General features: G+C 36.2%; 1 protein-coding gene across 2 annotated transcripts in view; it reads left to right on the forward strand.

The window, feature by feature from the left end:
* Positions 1-26870, forward strand: part of ATP9B (ATPase phospholipid transporting 9B (putative)) — a 171179-nt gene that overhangs the window by 42337 nt on the left and 101972 nt on the right. For both annotated transcript variants that reach the window (XM_030041747.1, XM_030041748.1), the window contains exons 6-7: positions 2194-2252; positions 10264-10315. In XM_030041747.1, the coding sequence (XP_029897607.1) occupies positions 2194-2252; positions 10264-10315 (111 nt within the window). The remainder of the gene's footprint in view (positions 1-2193; positions 2253-10263; positions 10316-26870) is intronic.

The following is a 26870-nucleotide window of genomic DNA, read 5'->3' on the forward strand; positions in this document are numbered from 1 at the left end:
AATTGTTAGCAGAAGAATTGAAAACAAAATAGGACATGCTATCCTTTTGGTAAAGCTAACAGACTTAGAAAGCAAAGTAAACATTACGATGTTTTTCCAGTATATACTATTCACTTCTAGTCAAAACTTGAGAATTTATAAAGAGAATTCACAGGCTCATGCAGCTAAGCAGACTAAATATGTTGATCTGGTATCAGACTGTTCTTTTAGTGGTTGAGCTTTAGTACTTGTTACTTTAGATAAAAAAAAAAAAAATTTGTCGCGAGATTGACACTAACTTAATTTCCATAGGTGTCTTGAAACTCCTGTAGAGAACTGCTAATGTTTCTTGCCACAGCTTTTTATACCTTGGTCTTCTGCTACTCCCTTCATCCTCGCAAATGTGTTATGGCAGAGTTAGGAGTCAGATTGAAGATATAATTTGGTTTATATTGCCGGGGGGGGGGGGGGGGGGGGGGGGGGGGGGGGGGGGAGGGGGGCTGGGAGAGGTGTTTTTTAGCAACCGAGAAGTTGAACTGATCATTAGATCAAAGATCATTATCAATAACCAAGACTGGCTTTCAGAAATAACTTTGCAGCCAGGCTAAACAAAAGTTCTGATTTTCCTCTGACATTGCACATTTTAGAAATGCTAATGTCATGGAAAATGTATTAAAAATTAGCTGTAGGAATACATTTATTATTGACTGAATTAAACTTAAAACAACTGTTACTTTTTCATGAAATGCAGTTTTAAAGAGCAAGTACTGAAAATAATTATGCAGAACATGAATCTTACTACCTTTGACTAAATGCACATATAAGTATAAGGAATTTTTTGAGGTTAGCTACCTGATATCTCTTCTTTGAGAGTTATGATGAGGAGGTCTCAGGGATTTGGAACCTAGCTTAGTTTTTGTTTTATACTTCGTATAACTTTGAGATTGATAGAATGTGCATTGGCAAACCTACTATTCATAATACTTTTGACTAAACTCCAAACTGATTGCTGCTCATCCTGTGCTTTTGTGGGTCTGCTGTTCTACTTTGTTGAGTCTGATTTTTATTTAGAACCCTAGCACCTTACCATGTTTTGACATACTTTTCATCTGATAGCTGCTGATCAGATACCTGCTGCTTGGTATCATGGTAGTGTTTCTGATGGGAAAAGATATTTCGTACGGGTGTGTGTTTCAGCTCATCAGGCTGTGTAAATATGTATGTGTTTATATCCTGAGTTAACAGGTTCTGAATTTATCAGCTTGTTATATCTTGGAAGAGGATATTCATACGTCATGACTTGTCTACAAGTTGGGGGGGGGGGGGGGGGGGGGTTGGTTGTTTTTAACCCAGGGAAGCAACTTTTTCTGGAATTGTAGCAAGGACCTGGGACTAGGACTCCTGAATTCTAATGAGATCAACAATAACTCATTTTGGGCAGTAGCTTAACCTCTCTGTCTCAGTTTTTCAGTCCATCAAATAAGAATGTTAAAACTTAACAGTCTTACAAATATTAATACCCTACAGAACATACAGAAATCAAATTGGTACATGTGCTGTGTATAATTTTGAATGAGTTGTTCACAGCAGTTACTGAATGGGCAGCTCTAGAGAACGAAAAACCTCTGTTTCAGCTTTTGATATTTTACTTTTCTAAAATGAAATCTTCAGGCATGTCTTCTCACTTTAGAGAGACTTACCTCTTTTCCACTGTAATTGCCAAGAAGTGTCAGACAGTGCCAATTACATCAGTAACTTCAGCGGCCAAGCAAAGCTACCTGTTGGTAACTGGGCTGTGACTGACAACTCATGTGTGTGAGAATGCTCCATGACTGTAAGCCTAACAACTCCTGACTTGTCAGAAATAGAAGTGCTGTCCAGTAGGAGATGTGAAAGACTCCTTTTTCCAATTTTACAACTCTGTTATTGATACTATAGATCAGACTTGAGCATCTTCCATACATAGTTCTTTTCCTCTAATACTTCTACAATAGCTAACTAGTTACAAAACTAGACTCTTTTAACCAGTTAATTATTTATTCAAACAGATGAAATCTCATTATTATGTGTTCCTCAGAGATCCATTTTGTATAAATTGTAACATTTTCACCAAACAATAACGTCTTTAAGTATAACTTTCATTCTGGGATTTATATTCTTGTGACTCTCTATTAATGTCTGCCTAAGTTGATTACATTTCTTCTTCTTTTTAAGGTAAAGTGCAAGTTAAGAGTTCAGACATACAAGTTGGAGACCTCATCATAGTGGAAAAGGTTGATACTTTTTAAATATATTTTAGAGACTAAAGATTATTAACGTGCTAATTACCTTCTGAAGAAAAGTATATCGAGGTACTTATCTGAAGTACTAACTAGCTAGTATTCAAGTCTTATTTGAGAATCTTCAAGGAAGTCTATTTTTTGATTAATTATAAGATTAATTGAATGTAAGCATTTATATTTCATGAGTTGGTATATGCTTAAATTTATCTAGTGAAGGGAATACAATTACTGAATTAAATTATCTGGCTTGTGCTGTGGTGAATGTTCTAAGCTGTCTGATTACTGATACCTTCCTTCTGATGCTCAAATCAGTGTTTTTCTGTGTCTGAAGCCTTCAAGGACAAGTTTTATTTATATAGATAGATATGTTTATATTATATAATTATAATTATGTATATAATGTTATATATATAATTAAATAATATAAAAGTTTATATATTTTCAAAAAGGAGAAAAAGCTTTCCAGTTTGGTTGCAAATGGTGGGTGAGAGCTGTGAACATTTTTCCCTCTATGTTACTATACTAATAAAGACAGTGTTGCTTATTTCAGTTGGCTTTCTGGGGTACTAAGAAATTATTGTGACCTTGAAAGTCAACTTAATTTTCTTGTCAGAGGAAACTCTTTTTACTTATGTTCATTCTGGAAAGGTGACTCACTTTCTGGGTACCAGCAAGTGATTCCCATCACACTTTGTATTAGAAAGTTAATCCATGGAGATGCTAGAAGGAGGCATCTCAAGTTGAAGTTTGTATATACAGCTTTGTTTGAAGTGTTGTATGGCAAGTTGCAGCTTGGCAGAAAAATCCTTAGTGGAACTTAGTCAGTGACTAGACTTTTCTAAACTTCTTGGTGTTTTTTTATTCCTATTTAGTGGAGTTAATAATTTCTGATAAAAGAAAATCCTTCAGCAAATATGCCCTCCTGATATATTTTGTGCTTTCTTACTTGTTAACACCTCTCCTTTTGCTTGGAGAATCTGGAGAACTCATAAATTGTTAGTGGATAGAGATTATTTTCTTTTTTCCAGCCATGTATAAGAAACCCCTCTTCTGTTTGTTTTGGAAACTGTCTGTTTCCTTCCTTTCTGTTTCTTCTATAGTCCAAAGAAAGAACAATACACCCAAGTTTCACTCGGTTTGCTGCTCTCATCAGTTTATACTATTTCTTGCCTTTTTTTTTTTTCTTTCTTTCTTTTGTCAGCTCTCTGTACCTGATACCTTTTGGGGCCTGTCTGAGCAGTATATACTAGTGTAGACAAGATTAGCACTAATGTGTCTGGCCTTTACATCTCTTTTGCCTTACACCTTGCTATCTTAGAGTGCAGGTGGAGTGAGCTTGCAGCTGCTCACTTGTGCCTGTTCCAGATCTTCTAGGAGACTGAGATATTTGCTTTGATTTTTATTAGGAAACTTTTTAGGACTGCCTTAATCTCTAAACCTGGAATTAATTATTGTAGAGTGTAGGGAAGACTCTAGTGGCTACATAGGTAATCTGCCTTCCCTGAAATTTACTGAGATCCATCAGTCTGTTGAATTATGGTAGAATTTGGAAAACGGGAATTACTTTGGGGATCAATCTGTCTTGTATGAGGTAGGTCATTAGCATCTATTTCAGCATTATTGGCAGCAGCTTACAGATCATATGTTGTGAGTACTTGAAATTTCTAATGAAAAAAATGTGTAAGGATTTAGGGAAATGAGTAGAGGTCTTTCTGATGAAGATTTTACTCGGGTATCTCAGTGAGATGCATATAATTGTTTCAATGTTGTATTTCAGCTTCAAGCTCCGTCCTGCCCCAGCAGAGCTTTTTTTCATTTTAGCCTAGCTGGGGATGCCGTCAGACTAATGAAATTAAATGTTTTCTGGTTCTGTTGAGAAGTGTATTTTGTTGGAGCAAGCAGTTTTCAATTTCAGAGTATGACTCTTAAGCCAAAGAACCAGTCGGGAGTGAAATGTTCAATTGCTCACTCTAATGGCAAAGGAAAAAGTTAACATTGTATTTGACTGGAAGATGCATCAACAGCATTTCTGCAGTGAAATTAATGACTCATTTGAGCTGAAGATCCATATGTTAACTAGTGACTGCATCACAAAGACTAACAACTTAAGTGAAAGGCTTTTCTATATTTAAACCTTGAATATCCTCAGATTATTGTCTTTTTAAAAAAAAAAATTAATTTCAAAGCAGCTCTAAGTGACTGCAATGTGCTTAAAACAGTTTAGTTCCAAGTAATATATCTATTGTTTCAACTGAAAATTTTGTAATGCACTGGTACTAGGGCAGGAAGAGGCCTGAGTAGAAGAAAATATTGCCTGTTTTTAAAAGCTAAAAGGCATTTGTATGTTAGCTGAAAAACCGTCCCCTGCCCTGAACAGATGTGCTACCTCCTAGATCTTCTCCTTGGCTTTTGTTAAAATACATTTTTAGTTTCCAGTAGGAGCACAGGTGTGCATACTGTTCCTAAATAAGACAATTGAAGGGATGATGTGATGAGTTCAGATAGCTTATTGACAGTTTGGAATAGATTTTGGAGATGTGAAGAGAGCATAAAACTTAATAACACATTTAGTTAATAATTGATTAACACATTTACTTAATAACATTTAATAATAACAACACATAATAGTGTTTTAAGACATGTGGAACAGTAATGCTTTATCTTAAAACTTTGAGAGCTTTTCTTGGAGCTGTAAAGGGACACAATTGTTTTTTCTTAATCTCAGGTGTAAGGTGAAATTAATCCAGTATTTATAAGGATTGCAGTTAATGCTAGCATGCAGTATTGCACAGCATGCAGATGTAAGAAGACAACTGGGAAATGCCTCTTCTGTTTATAACTCAGAAGCGAACAGGAATATTTTAGTCAATGAGAAAACTACATGGTTCATTACATGAATGGAGAAGAAAGTACAGTAAATGCAAAATTCTGAGGGTCTGTAGCTATAGGTGATTGTAGGGGAATTGGAAGACTGACTAGGGAGCTGGAGAAGCTTATGTAAATAACAATTCCGTGATAATAACATGAGGAAAATGAAAAAGTACTTTGAAAGCTGTTAGAAATGGTATTTTTCAAGCAAATGTTGTAGCCTGTGTTGCAGGGAATTATAGGTGTGTTTGTGGGTTTTCTTGTTTTCCAATCTGGCTAGTATTCCTGGATGGCATGGAGTCAGCCATGGGAACCCAGAAGCCGAGAGGGTACTTACCTTGTGTTGACCGTTGGCTTGCCGTAGTTAGAGCTCTAGGAATGAATCTGTAAGTCTGCAGCATAGACAAACACTGAGAGGAATGGAAGCCCTCCTTTCCTGGAGCTCTAATTCTGCCCAGACTTAAGCAAAACAATGTATTCAAGTCATTTTCATGACTTATATATTCAAATTTCAGTATATATCAATAAACATTCCTAGCTTCATCTCCATGGTAATTGAGATTACATAGTTTCTTCATGGGTTTCTGAATGCTTAAAGTTGTATGTGTTGTCATTTTAACTTGTTCCACTTTGATAAATATGACATGAGAGGGCTAACATGATTGACATATTGCTGCTGTTTATCTGTGACAATGTACAACAGAACTTAATTTTCTCCATAATGAGGTGTTAAAGATTTTTGTAGCATACTTGCCATCTGTTTCTGTGTAGTCACTCTTTTATAGTGAGTAGGTACATCTTTGCAGGGGGATCTTTGCTCTCCAGCGTCAGCAGTAATAGTGAAAATGTTTTTTGGTGTCTACTACTCCTGCAGTACCTTTCTGCCCACTTCCAAAATATGGAAAACCTAATGAAAAACAAGATGTCAGTCTTAAATACTGTTGTGGTTTTGGTTTAGGTTTTTTTTCCTGAGGGAGAAAGTAAAGACAAGACAGTCTCTAGCCTTCCCTACATGGAAAGATACATTTAGATATGTTCATACAGAAAAGCTTACATTATTTTACAGGAAAGAGAAACAAGCAGCGAGAACACATTAAAAAGACGTAAAATCAAGAGGCATTTTTTTTCTATTAAAATGTGAAGATGATCACATGACTAATTTGATCGCAGTCTACAACTTCCTCACGGGTGGGGCAGTGTTGATCTCTCTCTGGTGACCAGCGATAGGACACGAGGAAACGGAATGAAGCTGCGTCAGGGGAAGTTCAGGCTGGACATTAGGAAAAGGTTCCACTTGAGAGGGTGGTCGGCCCCTGGAACAGGCTGCCCAGGGAAGTGGGGACGATGCTCTTAGTCATATGGTTTAGTTTTAGGTAATCCTGCGAGGAGCCAGGAGTTGGACTCGATGATCCTCATAGGTCCCTTCCAACTTGAGACAGTCTATGATTCTGCCCAGTTTTGTCCGGCATAAAGACTTGGATCTTGGATAGCAAGTACCAGGTGAATGTTTCATTTACTGAATGTGAAATGTGCATTCTCTGTGGAAGTTAGTAATGATTTGTAAAAACCCGATACCTTATTTGGATTATTAGAACTTATACTTAATTCAGTATTAAATCATTTGACTGTTATTTTTGCGAAATTTTTGGATGTTGGTCAAGTGTTTTTGCTTGTTTACAAGTAACTGGAAGTTTGTAGGCATGAAGCCAGTAACCTGCAACTTGTGTAATGGATTTATGTCAGAGCTGGCAGGGAAGCAGCAAAAATGTATAGCTAATCTATATGAAGACTGGATATCTGTTTAATTGTTATTGTCATTTAAGGAAAGATTTATTTAATTTTGAAGTTACATTTTCCCTTTCTTCTTTTTTTTCTTTCCTCTAACAAGTGCATAATAATATATAGTAAGGTTAATGTTTTTTTCCAAATCTGAGTATGAGATACTCCTAGTTGAATCTGTGCTCATGATGGATAATAAATTTCACTACATGTTTAATTATTTTCCGTTGTAAGGCAGGATTCAAAAAAGTGCTATACTAGCTGCAGTTGCAGGTGAGCAGCATCTTCAAGGTGAATACTGTTGATGTACAGACAAGCGCATGAATTTTTAACTTTGTGCTTTTACAAATAAATGGGAATTGCTGCAAATCAGGAAGTATCCATGCGTGAAAATGTGTAATTTTGAGGTATGAGGTGGTTTTTTTGCTAACAGCATAGGATTTTTAGGTAAGCCAGAACATGCATCTATCTTCTAGTGCTTCCAAACTAGCTTGTTTTCCAAGCATCTTGTTTGCTTGAGATAGTACCATCTCTGTAGCCCTTCTTGACCCCTCTATACTGAACTTTCCATCAATAGAGAATACAGTTGCAGTTGCTTCCAGTCCCACTTCTGAATTGGTGTCCTTGAGAGTATGTACAGGGAGTGGCAAGAGGTACCTGCCTCCCAGAGATTTAGAGAGTTTACATGATCTTATTTTGAAAGCTGAGTCCATATAACACAGAATCTGGCAGTTGAGTCTGACAGATCTACTCAGATCACACTATTCCAAATGGCACTGTTGTGGCTGCATGCTGATCTCGGGAAGGTTTCTTTGGAGTAATAGAAAACTTTGCCTACAGTATCCAGGATGTTTTGTGGTCAGAAATAATATTGCTATATGAGTGTGGCTTCTCAAGAACTAAGACAAATGTTAGAGTACAGCATTATATATAGGAAGAAGCATCAGCTTCTTCAGTGGTGTTGTCTGGTGGAAATACACATTCTCCATTGAGTGAGACAATGTGAATTTTTTTCACTCTGAACTGATTTTTATGGATAGTCAGGCATAGTATTTTGAAGGTCCCACACACTAAGCGTCATACAGAGCAGTGCTTAATTATCAACGGATGTATTTTAGCTGTTTTATTGGAGGGGACTATGAGCGTATGTACTTCTAAGATGTTTCTTTGGACACGCAGTGATGAAGGGGAAGTGCTGCCTTCAAAGAAGTAAAAAGTGGAGGTGGGTTAAAAATGGGACACTACGTGTCTGGTTTCAAATCAAACCAGTTTGAGAATGCTGGGTTTCTTTCTGTTCATAGCAGTGTTGTGTCCTTAAATGTTGGGATGGAGGACTGGCTTGACTCATAGGAACAAAAATACCCCTCTGTGTTGATTCTTCTAGGAGGTTTTTGAGTGTGTTTGATGATGCTGTGGTCTGGGCTATTGCCTAGATTCCTGTTGGGATAAATACTTTCAGAGCTGCTACGTGCTGTATGCACTTGAATTTCATGTAAAGATAATTTTGAACCCATTACATTTTTCTTTGATAGTTACATCTTTGTAATGCCCCATAGAATTCATATCTTCCACTTTGATACAGTGAATCAAAGTATTGTGACTAGGATTACCCTTATAAAGTTTACAGGCAGGATTCTGTATGCTGCGTTCAGTATGTGAGATGTTCCATTGCTTCATGTCTTGAATTGAAGTTTCCAGGTTAGCTTGACCCCATGTTTATTGCTGTTTCTTCTGTATAAAATAACTAACCAGTTTTCAATAGCTGGTAGTTTATGCACAAAATAGAGCCACACTTGAATTATTATTGCTGTATTAATTTTGCAGTTTGATTATAATTGAAGTGTGAAATGGGGAATAATTGTGTAGTTTTGAAATGCTCATATACTGAACATGCTGCTTAACTTTTTATGTTGAGTAAATTCAGTCAGGTTTTTAAGGCTGAAATCTGAGTTTCGTATATGCCATGTGGTGGGCTTTGTCAGCTACATTTATTTTGTTTTCCACTCAGACAGTTGAGCTCTTAAAAAATAAAAGATGAGCCTTAGGTATGCAGTGGCTTTCAAGGCAATATCAACCAATTATAACAGGAAAACCTGAAATTTATTCTCAAATGGAGGTACTTTGTGAAAAATATTTGTGCGTTTTATCCTCTTAACAAGTAATCTGAAATGAATATTAAAGAAATATTTTTTAGCATGAAACTAGTAAAGCCGTTGCTAATAATCCATTGAGATTTCTTAATTGGTTAAAGGTAGTCTGTAAATTGAATGCAGATGAATCTTTGTGTTTAGCTCCAGTATCAAACAGTACAGCATGTGGCATACTGGACCTAAATTGGGACAGAAGAAACTGCAATTCAGTACAGTATCTTTTCTCATTGCTCTGTCCACTGTTCACTCTGGTCCCTGTCAGCTTAGTCTGTCGCTTTTTTCCTTTCCAGTCCTGTATCTCTTTCAGGTTTTGACATGTTGGTTATTTTTACTTGCCCTAGTTTTTCACTCTTAAACCCTATGCTGGCAATGTGTAACTGGTGCTGGTAGATAGATGCCTTGTGAACAAGCGGTGGGAGAGCTAAGGATTTGGGTAGTCGTGTAGCAGATAGCGTGTGTGTGAGAGGGTGGTATTGTGCAGTTTGTTTAATCTGCGTAAGCTTGGATTGGCCGTTCTGTGGCCAAGAAAAAATGGAAAACGTGATTTGATACAGATAGTTCTGTGCTTGAAAGGGAAATGGCAGAACAGGTGTGCAGGTGCATCTGACTGTGCATATGGCTCTATGCCTTAGATACTGAGGAAGGAATTCTATTCTTTTTTGTCTTTGTAAAGGAGGGGTTTATAGATATGTGAAATAGGAAATGCTGTTCCCTGACTTGTTTCCTCTGTGTATGTTTGTCTATGTGGGGAGAGAGGAGAGTACTCGGTATATGTAGTGTTTGCAACTTGAGTGCCAAGACAGATGTTTTAAATGTCACTGTTTTTTTCTATTATATATGCTAACAGAGTGTCAGAGTTTTGCTCACTGAAATTATTTTTAAAGATATTTCAGTTAGATATTTATATTTTTGAACTATTGTTTTCAGTTAAGAAAATGTAAATCTGTTGTAGTTCTTCAGGTATTTATGATTCACTTATAAAGAGCATCTGAAAGGATTAGCTGTTGTTTGCGTATTGTATAATTTTTCGAAAATATTGATTTCTGAATTGCAAATGCTGAATGTAAAGTACTGTGAGAAATCCTATTTTAATTGAGTTTCAATCCAAGAGTGACCTTTTGGTGATAGATCTTACTGGACATTTGACTGGAATTCACTTTTTTTTTTCCTACTTAAAAATATACCTTATTTTCCTCTCTCCTCAGAATCAACGAATCCCATCTGACATGGTGTTTCTCAGAACATCGGAAAAAACTGGTATGTTTTGATAATTCAGATTGGTTACGTGATAAGTTTGTGGTTGCAGTAAAATTTTAGATTGTGCATTGTAGCCAATTTGAAGTGGTCAAATAGATTGATGGTAGGAGGGCTACCTTCGTCAGATTACTGGGAGAGGGTCCATGTGTGAGAAATACGGTATGCTGGGACTGTAAAACAGGAGAAATCTTACTGTGAACGTAAGACCTTTGTAGATATGTTCCTCTGAATAGATGATTTTTATGAATTGTTATAACAAAATTTTTAGGTAAAGGAAACATTAAGACTACATTTAAAAGACTGTACTTGTTTAATATGACTTGACAGTATTTGAAATTATTTATGACTAGTGATTATCTTGCAACACACATTTAAATGTCATCCGACTGTATTTCAGTTATTAAATTGAAAAGAACTGAAATTTGAACCTACTAATATGTGATTGAAATAATTTCTTTAAAAATCTATTAGAGTAATCTAAAAACCTCAAATAATTGAATTTTTTTACTTGGAAATAATACTGCCTTTTTGGTCAGCCAAAACAAACAAACACAACAATCTTCTTGAGAGAGAGAAAGAAAAGTACTTCTCGTTAGCTCTGTTTCTCTTCCCATGGTGATAGGGGAGTACTCTTAATCTTTGAGAAACAAATATCTCCTCTATAGGAACCTTATAAATTATAGCTGTTTTGATTAAAGTTTAGAAATTGCTATTGGATGCTCCCCATATAACTCAAATGAGTTTCCCTCCTTTATATTACCATTTCTCTTCAGATCCTGAAGAACTGTCTGATATTTGTCAGGCAGAGCTAAATTCCACAAAGCTAATAGCTGTGATATTGATAAACCCTGTATTAGTGGCACTTGGTATTTCACTGTCGCACTGGAGTTCTATCATATATTTCAAATAAAAGGCGAAATTTGCAGAAAATGTTTGCAAGAGAAGACAAAAATATTTCTGATAGCCTACAGAACACTATTAGAGCTATGTATTTGCTAAAAGAAGAAGAAATTACTCTATAGTTACTGTGTCTTGCTAATGACTTTCCAATGCTGATTAGATACACTAGATCATCTATAACTGGTCTGGACTGACAAACTTTCCCAATAGTCTGTATATAATCTCCATCTTGGTTAACCACCCTCTGGTTCAGATTACATGGGCTTTTCTTTTTATTCCCTCCCACAGTAGCACATTTTATTAAAATGCATAATGCTTCTGACAACTCAAATCTCTTGGATCCAGCACAATTATAAAAGGATTGACAATGTTTCTTTTGGGGGCTACTTGCAATGTCATATTTTCCTACTAACCCAAAAACTGTTTCAGCTGAAATCACAGCTACTAGAAAAGTAGAAAGTAGGAGGACTTCTGCACCTGTAGAATTACTTTACACATTGCATGCAAGTGGCCTAGTTTAAATGGTAGAAGGTCAATGTGTGTTGATTCAAGATTTTCCCAGCCTTTACTAGCTATGTTGGATTAGGTGTTACATATCTAGGCATTTGGAAGCAATCACCATCCACTCCAGCAGGGGTATGTATCACTTGTAATTTCTTTAAGTGATGTGTGCACAGTAGAAATGCACAGGGAACTCAGTACGTAATACTGTGCAGTGTTTGCTGTTATAGGAGCATCAAGAACTGTTTGTCTGGTGAGAGCTAGCTTGCTGTCCTTAATTAGGATCCGTGCAGCAGTTTACATGAGATGCATTGTCACTGCTGGAATAAATGAACAAGAACAAGATGAGACAGTTGCCTAGCTTGCAACAAAACAAGTTCTTAAATTATGTATTTTGCATATCTGCACAATAGTGTGTTTTCCTCCCTGTTAATTCTTAAATTCCTGGATTCTGTTCGTGAAGTTATGAGACACTGTGTAGTTCCCCTTTCCCGTAGTACTGTTAGTTGAAGGATGGGGCACAGGTATGGCTGTCAATTAACAGTACAGGCCAGAAATGCATCTGCACAGGATACCTGTGTCTTGATTGGGAAATATATGAATAGTAAATCTTGAAGGACCACAGTTAATATAAGTTAAACTATCTCTTTGTCAAGATATAGAAAGGGGGAGTAGAACAGGGTGAATCCCTATGTCAGAAATGTGTGAAGAAAAACATTTTTTGAAAGTAAAATTCATCAATTCTACTTCAGTGTTCAAATCTACTTCAGTCAGCTTTCTTAGAATGTCATAATTAAAATTTTCCTGTAAGAAGCTCCATTAATTTGCTATCTAGAAAATAAAGCTACTTTTTTAAAAGTTTATCACGTTGTAACAATAGACTTTCCATAATTGATATTAAGAAAATGCTTGTGAGCACTTTGAAAGAGTTGTGTACCTGCTATATAAATGTTAATTATAATGTAAAGTGAGTAAAGAGTAAACTGAGTGAAATCTTCCCAGAATTCTGATACAAATTACTTTATATACACTTCTGCTACACGTGGAATGTGACTTTAAACATTGAAAATGCACTTTCTATAAGCATGCAACAGGTTAGCTAGTTATATTGGTGTTGCACTTCTTTAAAAACAAACAAAAAAAAACACCACAAAAAAAATCCCCTGAACTTCAAGCATATGGCAGTAATTGTTTTTTGACTAAAGAGTGAACACTTACATCTGTAATTGTTTCTTCCTAGATGTTGCAGTTTTGACTGATTTATGGTTTAATTTATAGTTGACACTAAGTACTTTGTGAAACACATTAGTTTTTGCATGGTTTTATGTTCTATATGTAATTTTATTTTATCTTCTGTGCAATAAAACAGTTTAACTATAACTTGTTACTATAAATCTATAAAGAGTAAAGTGAAGAGTTTGAACTAATCTTAAAATCCAGCCCATCCTGTAAGCTTCTTTTGGGGCAAAGTACTATTTTCCACCTTCAATATTTACACTACATATTAATGTAGTCTGCAGCACTGCAATATCCTATATCTTCAGTCAAAAAAGAAGCAGTTTGAGTTATAAATGGGTAGTTTACAAAGTTCAGCCTAAAACTATTCTGGCTTTTTTTCATGTAAGTGTGGTACCGTGGAAGAAATGAGACAGTGGTGTGTGATTATTTTTCTCCCTTTCCACTTCCCACCCGCCCTGCCTTCCCCCCACAATGCACTTTTAGGAATGTTGAGTTTTTTAGGATACTTTTAACTCTACGTAGCAGAAGCTGAATTTCAGTGAATCAAGCTTATTTTGATAAAACTGAATTCTTATTAGATTTTTTTTTTTTATATTTTACTTTATCAGATGCATTGTCTTTTAGCTAGAATGATATCTTCATATAATCTGATATAATGACTTGATGTTAATTGTGAACATGTATCTATTAAGATTCCTATGGTTTTTTAATCAGACTTTGGGAACAGTTAGTCTAAAGACTGAGGTAGGTGGGTCTTCGTTTTGTTTTCATGTTTGACAGGCCATAACATTGGTATTCCCCTCTTTCATGAATGGAGGCAGCTAGATGGCTGTTTGAGTTTAGAGTTAGGATTACTTCCTGGGGGGATGGACCAGGTGGAAATCACTCCTCAGATGTGAATTCTTCGCTGCTGTCAGGCTCCCCATGTAACAGGGATTTCCACAAGATCTTCACTGGCTTCCAAAATAGTTTAAAAAAAAAAAAAAAAAATTAAGAGCAAAAAACTCTGGAATAATATGTTGGGTTTATATATATTTTAAAAGGGAGGGGGGGGGAGGTAAAGGCTGAATCTTGTTTTTGCTCATTACATATGGCAGAGATGACAAGCAATTTGGAAGATTTGTCCCATTTATCAGCCTTCCACCAGATTAAAGGAAATGTTCATGCTGAGCCGGCTCCAAAAGATGGTTTAAAGGTTATTTTCATTTGGTGCATAAGCAGGCATCGTGCCAAAAACAACTGACTACCTTAGTGGAAAGCTGTTACACAAATGTAGGCAAGGTCTGTGTTACACCAACAGAAAGCTCCCTTATTGAAATTAAACTAGATCCTAAGTGGACTTTAACATAGTTTTTGGGTTCTTTTTTAAATTGCTTGGCATGTTCTCTACATTTTATTTGTCTGTATGCCATCTCAATCATAGATCAAAAGCTAGACAGGGCATTCCAGACATCATTGTATAACTTTATAATTGTCCACAGGAACTGTCAACTGACGCAGGTGTTAATGACTTTGGCATTATGGGAGTATTATCAAAGATACTATGTTTGTAAAAGACAGAAGACGAATTTCAAAGATAAACTCTCCTTCTCTGAGCTAAAATCCTTGTCCTCTACCTGGGGTGTTGTGCCTTGGTTCGGTGACCAGCTTCTGATCCAGGTTAGGTATTCCTATGCTAACACACAAAGGTGTTTTGACATGAACTGGAACTGGTCCTTCATGAAAATTTGGTGCATGTCTTTATAAGACTTGGTATCTCTGGAATATTTGTGCTCTGTTAGCTTTCAAATGTGAAATTCTGAGAGGTACACAAATTTGATAGGGTGGCTACAGTGTCAAAAAAGAATGAAGCTTAACTATTTTTTTTCCTTCAAACTTTTAATTTACCCACCTTCAGTAACCTCAGATTCTTATTATTCATGGGGCAAAAGCTGGCATATGTAGTGGCTGGTTCTCAGCTAAGCATATGTGATTTTTGCTATCAATTTTTGCTAGGTCCTCAAACAGATGACTGCTGGAGCTAACAGCTTGGCTTTTCTCTTGTTCATGTGGCTCTTTCATCCTTTCATTTTTTACAAAACTTCAAGGAACTCCATATCCTTGAGATCTTTGGTCTGCCATACTTGTGGAAAATTTCAATCAACAATTTCAATCAAGTTGAAAGTTACTGGGAGAAAGATGGCATAGCAGTATAGTATTTTATATGGAAGTAGGGCTGAACAGGCTATTTGCTAAAGCCTCTGCAGCTGGAAGAGCCAAGGGATAACTACCTTTTGGGCTTGTGACATGCTCCATAGGCGCTAGAACTATGAAGAATTGTTTGTATTCTGTACTACTGCTAACTATTTAGGCCTATGACAGACTAATCACAACAGTGTTATGGTACTGCTTTTTGTTAATAGCTTTTTAGGAGGAGGAGAACTGATTAATCTTAGTTAAACCTTTCTTTTTGTTCCTGAGGTCCCCCTTCTCACAGATAATGCTTTGTGATGGTATGAAAAGTAGAGCTCAATTTTCTCTTCAGCCTTTTCTGGTAGAAACTGAACTTCTAAAGGGTAAAGTGAAAGTGCTTTTACTAGTCTACTTCAACTTCCCTGACCATGATATTTGAACCTTGTACATCTGTCTTTTGCACAGAGTTAGAGTTTTTGGCAGACACTTGATTCTATGTAGAGTAACAGCCACTGCTTCTGGAAAAAAGTAGTTTTCTCAAGAGACAGAGTACTGCATTAAGATATTCCTCTTCTAACAAACTTGTAAAAGCTTGCAAAAACTGTAAAGGTAGAAGCCTAGTAAAATGAAGTGCACAAATGCATTTTAATACATCAGCTGCTGGAGATTTCTCAGCAGCTACCAAATTGGCAAAAGATTTTTTTTTTTTTTTTTTTCTTTATTGTTACAGGTGGTACTCTAGAGAGAGCAACTCCCACTGGCTGATCAGTTCCACTGCTCTCAAGCATGTTGTCATGCACAAATCATCATCGTAAAATAATTTTATTATTGTATGTCTTTAAATCCAGTATACAGAAATTTACTGGCGTGGACATTCCAAAATACTGTATGTCTACCAGTACAGCTGTGCAATGGAAGCAACAGGGAAATGGGAAATAATTTACAAATTCTCACAATCCTTTGATTGTAAAAAACCTTTAATTCCTTGTAAGGAATTAACAAGTTGCACAGTTGTTACATCTGGTATTTTTCAGGCCTGCATTACATTGTTTTGGTCTTACCATCTAAAGTAGTCACATAGGTATCTCGGAATCACAGAGTAGTTGTGGTTGGTAGGGATCTCCAGATATTATCTGGTCCAACACCCCTGCTTAAGCAGGGCCACGTAGAGCTGGTTGCCCAAGATCACGTCCAGATGGCTTTCGAATATCTCCAAGGAGGGAAATTCCACAGCCTCTCTGGGCAAGCTGTGCCAGTGCTCAGTAATCCTCACAGTTAAAAAATAATAATTCTTGTTTCCTCATGTTCAGAGGGCACCTCCTGTGTTCCAGTTTGTGCCCATGGCCTCTGGTCCTGTCACTGGCACTGCTGAAAAGAGTCTGGCTCCATCCTCTTTGCACCCTCCCTCCAGGTATTTATAGACATTGATAGGATCCTCCCTGAGCCTTGTCTTCTCCAGGCTGAGCAGTCCCAGCTCCTCATAGGAGAGATGCTCCAGTCCATCACCTTCATGGCCCTCTGTTGGACCTTCTCCAGTATGCCCATATCACTCTTGTACTGGGGAGCCCAGAACTGGACGCAGGACTCCGGGTGTGACCTCAGCGGTGCTGAGCAGAGGCGAAGGTTCATCTCCCTCGACCTGCTGGCAATAGGTTGCTTAACGCAGCCCAGGATGCCAGTAGCCTTCTCTGCTGCAAGGGCACATCGCTGGCTCATGTTCAACCTGGTGTCCACCAGGATCCCCAGGTCCTTTTCTGCCAAGCTCCTTTCCAGCTGGGTGGCCCCCAGTATATACTGGTGGGGTGGGTTGTTCCTCGCCAGGTGCAGGACTTTGCACTGTTTCTTGTTGAACTTTGAGGTTCTCGTCAGCCTGTTCCTCCAGCCTGTCGAGGTCCCTCTGGACATCCCCCATTCCATAGATCAGTTTCTTGAATTTCACTTACAAAAATCCTTAAAAATGGTATATTTACTCAGGCATAAATTACTAGTCGCAAACATGTTTATGTTTTTCAGAATTGTAACAAAAAGAGCAATCTCATTTGTATTAAAATTTGTAGTTAAATGTTTTCAGGATTTTTCACTTGTAATTATGTTAACAACAATATGAGAAAAATGTGGGAATAAAACAGGAAAATAATTTTTCTTTTGAGGCTTTGTAGCAGTTCATTCCTGCAGCAATATAACTGTCTCAGATGTGATTTTTTTTTTTTTTAACCATTTTACTGGCATACACTATGCAATGCAAGTGCAGGCTAAGTCATCATTCATATAGCTTGATTTGCTGTTGGAAGGAGCTCTGAGTAAACTAGTAAATGCTTACTCCAGAGTCTACCTTCTCCAAAAAAGTCCACTAATTAACGAAAAGAGTTATTTTGAAAACAATGAATTCTGAAGCATTTCTCCACAGAAAGAGAGCATTGTGCTGGCAAGTATGTTTTACTTGTTTGAAAGGTCTAGTTTTGTAGATCTGAAAATGCAAGTATTAGTAGAACATTTGTGACTTAATATGAAACCCTAAACTCACTGCAAGTAAAAATATAATAAAGGTGATGCAAGTAGTATCTATTTATTCTGGACAGTTAGGAGCAAGTATTCTACAAACAACTTAATTGTCTGGGCCCCAGCCTATTCTGGAACTTCAGATATTTGAAAATCAAACTAGAGGAAAAAATGTCAGTCTGGAATTCAATTGTGCAACTGATGTCACTTTTTATCTCTTTATAAAACCAACTACTGCAGAATAATAAGGCTGAAGGAGTTGCATTTGTCACACATTCTGGAATTTTCTATTATGTTTAGAAAACAAGCGTTATAAAACCTACCTGTCTGGGAACTAAAATGCTTTGAGAATCTATTGCTATAGAGAATGATAAATGACTAGAGTTAAGTTTTGCACATACGGCCAGATAAAAGTTTATCTTCAGGGCATGAGTAGCTGCCAACAATCTGTCCAAACTACTTTAATCTGTTTCTATACTTCAGTTCCTATTCCATTTTTAACATTTGATTTAACTCAGGGTTGAAATGTTTTGGTATCTACTTCAGGCTACTGAGTAATACTGATTCTATGTGATCAGCTACTTATTTAAGATATAGTCAGATAGTATGAGTGTTATGTGGGGGAAGGAGGAGGTCTCATCAGGCATTAAGATCCTTGTAGTATTGTAGTATTACTCTCTCTATATTACTGATGTAAAATTACACAGTAAAATGTTATTAGAAGACATGATCAAATATTTCATTCCCTAATTATTTTCTTTTATTTTCTGTGCATACTTGGGTGACTAGCACAATGCATGTTTCATTAGATTTGCAGCAAAATAAGCAGTGACAAAGAAATATTTTACTATTTATTTTTAGTATTAAAAAAAAAAACTAGTAAGAGTTGGAAAAGTTGATCTGTAAGGAGGCTGTGTATTGTGTTAGACAAAAATTTGCCTGTTCCCATTCTCCAGTGATAATGCATTTCCCCAGAATTTCAGGGCATTTGGTGGCTTGGCTGGAGTAGCAGTCTGAATATCTTGAAATTCCAAACAATTCCCCCAGTTTTGGGGAACAGCTTAGAAAAGCTGAAAGTGAGAATCATCAAAGTGGATCTCGGCGGCAGGGCAAATCAGGCAAACAAACTATATGTATATTTATAACTGTGGATATGTTGTCAAAAGCTTTGAAAATAAAAGACAAATTACTCTTGCAGAAGTGAGGTTCAAGAATTCCTCAAGTAGAAGCAGTTTAGAATATGTTTCCTGTAAAGTATCTGTTCATGAGATTGATGCCATGCGTTATGGTTTTTTAAAGATACTGTCACCTTTTTTCTTCTGTTAGATATTTTTTTAATTGTGGGGGGGCTTTTTCTTTTCTTACCTGAAGGCTTTACTAGGCAAGTTTTTAACAATAACTTGATAATTCTTTGAAATGATTGGAAAACCTCTCTTGGTGGTCCTCATCTTTATTATGAAAAGGAATTTCTGCACAGCCTATGAAGTTCTGATTATTCAGTCTAATGAGGAGTGATCTTGCAGTAGTTTTAAAGTTGTCTCACTAAAAATTTAGAAATGATCCTCAAATCAATCTTAATGTTGTATTTATAAGGAAAGGATGGCTTGCACATGTTAATCTGATTCTGACTTTCATATGGGCCTTGAGGTGTGTGGCTGGCTGGAGTAGGAATGGCAGCTTGTGTAGACTTGAACTACCTTAGTCTAGCAGCTCTCTTTCCAGTGGTAGAAAACCTAACGCGGAGCAACCTGCCTGGTAAGGAGTACGCAGTTGAGGGCGGCACTGGGTTCTCCATAAAAGTGTTATGGCCCATCTTGCCACGCTGTCATTGCTCTTGGTACATGTAAGGTAAATGAAATTTAGCTTAAATATTTAATTTCTTCGGTTACAGTTCTGGTTGCAGGTGTCCATGTAGCTTTACACAGCCTTCCTCTGTCTGTCAAGTAAAAAGAAATTGGAAAAATAGAAATCCTCTGCTCTTTTGCTGTAATGAAGTCCAGTGATAAATCTTTGCAGCTAGGTTTGTTGTTTCTTCCCAGGCTCCTGTCTGGTAAAGGAGAGTGTACTTTTCCCTGCTAAATTTTTAACCAAAGATTTATCCTCTTGTTTTTTCACATGCCTATTGTAATCAGATGGCTTTGTCAACTCCTTTGACTTATACTTTTTTGTGTTTAAGCTTTATGAGATACAAAGGCTTTGATTCCTGCTTGTCCTAATTTAGTTAATGGTATGTCCTTCAAGTTGATTACTGTGGCTGCTGCTAAAATCTTTGAGACTAAGCGTGCTTTCAGTGGATTCTGGTTTATTTGGCCATGCGCTTTTCTCAGCGTCCTCTGTTTGCTTATGAGCTCTGCTTTCATCAAGAGAGAAAATGCTCCGCAAGTCAGCTACAAGCATGCTGCTTTGAGGTGTATATGCATATGTATTTTTTTTGTATTATTGGTCTTTAGAAATACATAAGTGCATGAGGGAGGTTGATGGGGAAAGTGAATTCTGCTGTGCTGTCAGAGCTCTCAAATCATGGAGCCTGTTCAGTCAATATTCTTAAAATACTTTGAATGTTTTGAACCTTTACTTGTGGCATCAATGTTAATGTGTGCTTTGCATGAGGATCAGAAAATTGGTTGAACTGATTTTGGAATTTCTACTGAAATTTAAGCCAAAAAAGAAGGAAAGTTAGTTAAAAAGTCCTGATCCCATTTCTGTTATGATAGGCAGCAATTTAATGATTGTCCTGTATAATATAAGTATTGCATATCTGACTGTATATTGTAAGAAGGATCCTGTTGAATCTTTAGCAAACGTGCAGTACTTGCACTTAGAATAATTCTCATAATACATTTTAATTAAGAACCAACTTTCCAATTGTAAACCAGAATGTTTTCCTGTGAGGGCCAAATGAGCACTGTGTGTTAAGGTCAGATGAATGGAAAATGCCATCTGAACTCAGACCAGAATAATGATTCAAATAATGGTAAGATATCAAAATGGATGGTGTTTATAGAATAGCACTTATGGAATAGTATCCATGTTAGGCAATTATCCTGGTTTAGTAGGGCCTTAAAATGGTTTGAAGTGGAGCCACTATTGCATTAAAAGACTGTAACGTTATAGCAGCCTTCCAGTACCGAAAGGGGGCCGACAAGAAAGCCAGAGAAGGACTTTTTACAAGGGCATGTAGTGATAGGACAGGGGTAATGGCTTTAAACTGAAAGAGGGTAGATTTAGCTTAGATGGAAGGAAGAAGTTCTTCACTGTGAGGGTGGTGAGGCACTGGCACAGGTTGCCCAGAGAGGCTGTGGATGCCCCATCCCTGGCAGTGTTCAAGGCCAGGTTGGATGGGGCTTGGAGCGACCTGGGCTGGTGGAAGGTGTCCCTGCCCATGGCAGGGGGTTGGAACTAGATGATCTTTAAGGTCCCTTCCAACCCAAACCATTCTATGATTCTAACCTTTCTGGTTGCAAAAGGTCCAGTTTCATCCCTTTTACCTATCCAGATGTGCAGCATATTTTGTATCAAAGTAGTCTGTAATCTCAGTGAAATTAGCTTGCTGTAGTAGGTTGTACTAGGTGGGATTTTTCTCCTACTGTGTTACAATTACTTCTGGAAAATATGTTCATCCTTGATTCATTTGAAGGAAGGTGTACCATCTACTGCCTGTTGAGAAACATGCTTCTAATCCTAACATATGTAGTAAATATGGCTAATATGTTGATGATGTGAGCGAAATTGGCTTACAAATGAGTGAGCAAGGCTGAAAATACTTTCAAGATTCTTGGATTTTAATCAGGTGATGTGTTTGGATCATTCATGGGACAGATCACTGTAGGTTATTCCAGTTCTAAATGTTAAAAACAACTAGAATAGCAGACTAAGCAAATGCACAGAGTAACATCAGTGAAAAATGTTCTGGTGATTGTATAAAATGTAATGGTAAAGCTGACATCTGCCAAGTACAGTACTGATTTTCATACCATTATAAAGTGGTATTCTGGCCTCCTTTACCTTTTTTTGATCTGAAAAGCAAGAACTTTTTCAGTGTTCTAAGCATTCTGTATGGCAGACTTTTTGATTTAGTCATTAAAACTAAAGACATAAATAATTCACATTATCCTTTTTCTGTATCACTGGATTTCTCCGAAAAGAGATTACTAGTATATATCAGAAGAATAATGGAGTAAAGTGGTGCATCAAATCCTATTAAATGGAAGAGATAAATTAATGCTTTTGAGTATCCTTCTGTATGTCTCAAAATAATATAAATCAGTAAGTTAAAATTGGAGAACGTGAATATGAATGCACGTGTTTGTTTTTGTTTTACTTGGAACATTGTTTGCTATATATGAGAATTTCATAATGTTTTTAATAAAAAATAGAGATAAAAATTCCTGAAGCATCCTGAATCAATATAGCAATTCAAAAAAGATGCAGTGTGATCAAGCTTGGATTAAAAGCATCTGTGTGCTTGTCAATAAGGGAGCTGTGATGAGTTTGGGGGTATCATATTGACCGTGTATTAATACACGGTATCCTATAAGACCATCAGCTGATTGTTTAGAATGTAAATGAATCTGTTGATGGATCCAGTGACTGATGGCTTAAATTCCAATTAATCAATTGCTTCATCGGTTTCTTAATTCAGATCAAATATCTCAAGTACACACAGTTCGTTCATGCTCTTAAGAGAAATTAATGCTTTAAAACTAATTTAATCAGTCTTATATAAATGCTACTGTATTTTTCAATTGCATCCTACGTGATGGCATTGTAGCTTAAATGTTTGGGATGTTTCAGGTGTCTTGAGCAAAAAAACTCTTTAGAAGCTATCATAATTGAAAGCTTCTTGTTATAGAGGTAAATGAAACTGTACTCCAACATGTCATCTTGGTGCTGCTATTCATCTTGTCATCAGTTTAAAATTTTCATGCACATACTCACTTAAGTAATATAAATGATTTAAAAATTAAGTTGTTCGTAAATGATCTGGTGTTAGGTATGTGAAGTCAAAGTCCATTTTTCTTTTGTCGGTTATATTCTACTAACCCATGTCTTTCAATGCTTTTGACTTCAGGCAGGAAGGCTGGTAATATTACTAGACAATATATAGCTGTTTATGACACCACAGTTCCACGTGCCCTGTTTCACAGTGACCCATCAATTAATTCATCAACACTTGATGCAGTCTCTTCACTGTGACACTTATACCAGTTGATCTTAATTTGATTGCCGTTAAAACCTTCCTTTCCTGACAACTGTTGTCAATTATACAAAATAAAATCAAGTATTCATAAGTAGGCTGTAATAGGATATAGGCAGACAGATTTAATAATTCAGTTTTGCTGAGGCTTGAAAGGCATTAGTTGTAGCTGTTGTTCTCATTTGTAAAAAATTCATTGGATATAGCTCTTGAGAGAGAAGGCAGACATAATTTTATTTATTTAGATTTGACTGAGAAGAACCCAGACGTGTGGTGGTGGTTTAGCATTATTTCTGTTTAAGAATAACTGACATGAATTCTTATCAGTTACATATTATAGAAAGTAAATGTAATTTAATTTTAGGTTTTGTTTTTTTTTTTTTTTTTAAGACTAATTTAAGTGCACACGCTCTACGGTTGTTTTTCAATGATATATCTGTAATGGAGTGTGGAATTCAACCCTGCAGTTATGCAGACAAAACAATACCTTTTCAAGACTGGGGCGCTTGATCTTTAGTATGCTTGTAAAATATGCATATTCCTGCATATCTGCTATATACAACTAAATTACAGTTGCTTCTCTCTGATGCATCTTCAGCACAGTGTAACATTAAAATGTGTGCTATGGCATATTTGAATTATACCTATAAGTTCTCTTTAGTGCTTACTGGCAAGTCTCTTTTTTGAAGCTTGCTGATACTTGGCAAAAAATCTGAAAGCAGAAATCTGTTAACTTTAATGTTCTCCAAGAGAAAGTTAAATACGGTTTTCAGAACTTCTGTGTTGTTGATTGGCTGGCTATATACCATTCTTTACTGTGTATATTGACATTTGTAACAAATACCGTGTGTGGGTTGACTGTTAAGGCTCTGTGGAAGGGATTTGAATGTACTTGTGAAATCTAAAAATGGAAATCTTTTTCAAAATAATTTCACTTGTAAAATGCTGATTAAATAGGTGTAGTTGAAGACAAGACCTGTTGTAAGTGGTTGCTCAAAGCAAGAGCAGAAAAAGTAAGGGAAGGAAATGTGGAAGTATTTTTATAATGACATGTCATTCACTTTGTAATTTTTTAAATGCTAGTCAGAGTAAGTTATTCCTTAAGTTTGGTGGTTTTTTTTTTTTTTTTTTTTCCCTCCGAATTCAGAATCCTCTCTCTTTCTTCTCATCTGATGACTTACAGCTTCTTTCTCAGATCCTTGTTCCAGGCTGGGAACTGGGAATGAGGAAATGAAAATTAAGTTCTGGATACAGGCCAAGTGGGAAAGTTTAGTTTCTTATGGCAAGAAAACCATCTTAATTTCTCATGTTGTTATTAGTCAAAAAACCTGGCCAGTCCTGGAAAGCAAGTGTTTTAAATACTAGCATAATTTGCCACCTTCTGTTTGTGAAAGCAAAGCCAGCAGACTTTGTGATCAAGAAGGAAGCAGGGAGGAAGCTCTGTCTTTTCATGGTGCCACTACCTAAATTTTTCCTTGGCATTTTCAGAATCTGATTTGCAGGGGACTTCCATGAGTTGATGCATACGTCTTGAGGTGTTTGGATTCAATTATCCAGTCTTGGATTATTCAAGAGTATTATTGCCTAACAAAGAACACGAGGCCGTACTTGTATAACTGGTAGGATGTTCTCCTTCTGTCTGATTATTTTAGAACACTGTTAGGCTACTAAGAAAAGTTCTCTTGCAGTCTCCTACTAAAGAGCCTTTGCCTAAAACGTCTCTCAAAGAACAACGTAAGTAATACACAGGAATGTGGGTGATATACAGGAGATGCTACGAATGGTACACAGTTTTGTTTCTGCAGCAAACTAAACCAACTTCTTTAGGGTAGTTGAGATTTTCTTTCCACAGTTATTGCAAATATTAAATCTCGATATAATTCAGATTATCTGAATGATTTTGTTTGTTTGTTTCTTCATTATAGCCTTCCATGAAAATCAGGTGATGTAATTTATATAGAATAATTCAAATTATTTTTCTTCTGCAAAGTAGATTGCTCTTAGTATGTCAATACAGCTATTTTGGCTTTCTTGTGTTAACTACGCTTTCTTTAGAAACTATGCTTTCTTTAGAAACTACTTGGTGAACAGGCTGAATAGTAAGCTAATTGTTTTAAGGAGAAATAATCCATCTTTCTGCTTATCAAAAACAGCATTTCCAAATGAAAAAAAATAGGAATAAATAATTAAATTTATACACAAAAATTTTACTCTTCCAAGTGACTTATTTTAAAAACCCTATAAGCTAGAATACATTTAAGAAAACATGTAACATCCCAAGTAATAACTTGTTTTCAGAAGCCTGTATTAAAAAGTGTAATTAATACTCAAAAGTGTGTATATAAAATGTAAGTGCTTGGTGGTAGCACAAGTTTATGTACATTACATTACTACAATTACAGGAAATTAAAGATATCTACACATAAAGAAATTAATGCATAAAATATGAATAGCAAGTTTGGTAGTATAAAAAAATAAAAGATTTGGCTATCTGATGATGGTGCATAGTATTAATTAAGAGAAAGCTTATGATATAATTGGGTTTTACTTCATTAAGCTGCTTTTCTTGCTGGTTGGGAGGGGTGTTTTATCTCCCTCCCTCGTTTTTTTTGGGGGGGTGGTGTTTTTTGGTTTTGTTTTGTTTTGTTTTTTTTTTTTACTTTAAGGCTAAAATATGACCAACATTTTCTAAGGAAAACCTGTATTTAGTTTGAAAATTTTTGTTCAAGGCCTTTTTCTTCAGGATTTCTAGAGGTAGGTGGGCCCACAAAAGAGGTCACTGATGCACATGTAAGTGTAAACCATTCCCAGAAGCATCTGACATGTACGTGTCCTGCATGTATGCTCTCAATAAGGCCTTAATTCCAGCACACACTGAGTAAGTAGGATTCTTCCTGCTTACGCTGTATTGAGCACAGTACCTTTGTTTGACAAATTTAGGCCAAGCATATCATGGCCCTAAATTGGTGCCTTCATAGAATGAGCTTTTATATCTCTATTTCGAAACACCATAAAAGCTACTGAAATAAATGTTATTTTTGTTCAATAGTCTATTAACATACAAAATAACACTTAAAAAAAGATGGGATTTTTATCCGTAGTATCTCAAATAACCATAAACAAGCATATTTAGCAATGTATCCTTATATTTCAATGTTACGTAGTTACTTCAGGTTCTTAAAATTGTTTTCAGCCTTTGTATTGCAGGTGCTACTTTTCCTCAGAAAAGCCAACTTAGGGTAAATTCTGGACAGGCCTCATAGTTGAGCTTTTGCTAAAACACAAAAAATGGAATTGTAGTCCTACAACTTCCCTAAGCATACAAGTTCAGCAGATTTCAACTAAAATGGTTTTAAAAATCAGTTTAGTTGCACTTGGGCAGGACCTTGCGTGGACATGCTCTAAATTGATTTATGCCTGTCTTCAACTGATTAGGCTAAATGAATATTACATACTTGTAAATTAGTTTAAATATGCTCATGTGAAGTTTGCACCACTTTCGATAAATGATTAAAGTCTTTAAAGCCAGTGTAATTTCCTTAAATCAGCCCTTAAATTCTAATTCAGATCATTCCAAAATTTTCACTATAAAGACAGAAATGTCAGACATGTTCACAGTGTTCAACTTTGTCCACTAATCTTGAATGACTGTGTATTGTTATGGGAAATGAGTATCTGAGTGCCCTCACTGCATAAAGTAAAAAGTTAAATTTTATTCTTTCTCCTTGATATGTAGCCTTATGAAAATTTCTTATGTGCAGTGTGGAATTTCTTCTTTTTTTTTTTTTTTTTTTTTGTAAACAGCTGTGCTTTGATTGGTAAATATTTAAAATACTTCATGACTTTTCTTTTAAGCAACACAGAACTTAAAAAAAAACTTTGATTCTTTGTATGCTGTAAAATAATTGTCAGGTTCAAGAGTTATCACTGAATTCAGAGGGAATAGTGATTCCTGATGTTTGTGTAGATGTTTTTTTCCTGGCAAGTCATATTCAGGTTAGAAACATAAGAGGTTTTTAACACTGACCTAAAGCATTCTGTTAAAGT

This window comes from Aquila chrysaetos, chromosome 18 (genome assembly GCF_900496995.4).
Source record: "Aquila chrysaetos chrysaetos chromosome 18, bAquChr1.4, whole genome shotgun sequence".
Lineage (NCBI taxonomy): Eukaryota > Metazoa > Chordata > Aves > Accipitriformes > Accipitridae > Aquila > Aquila chrysaetos.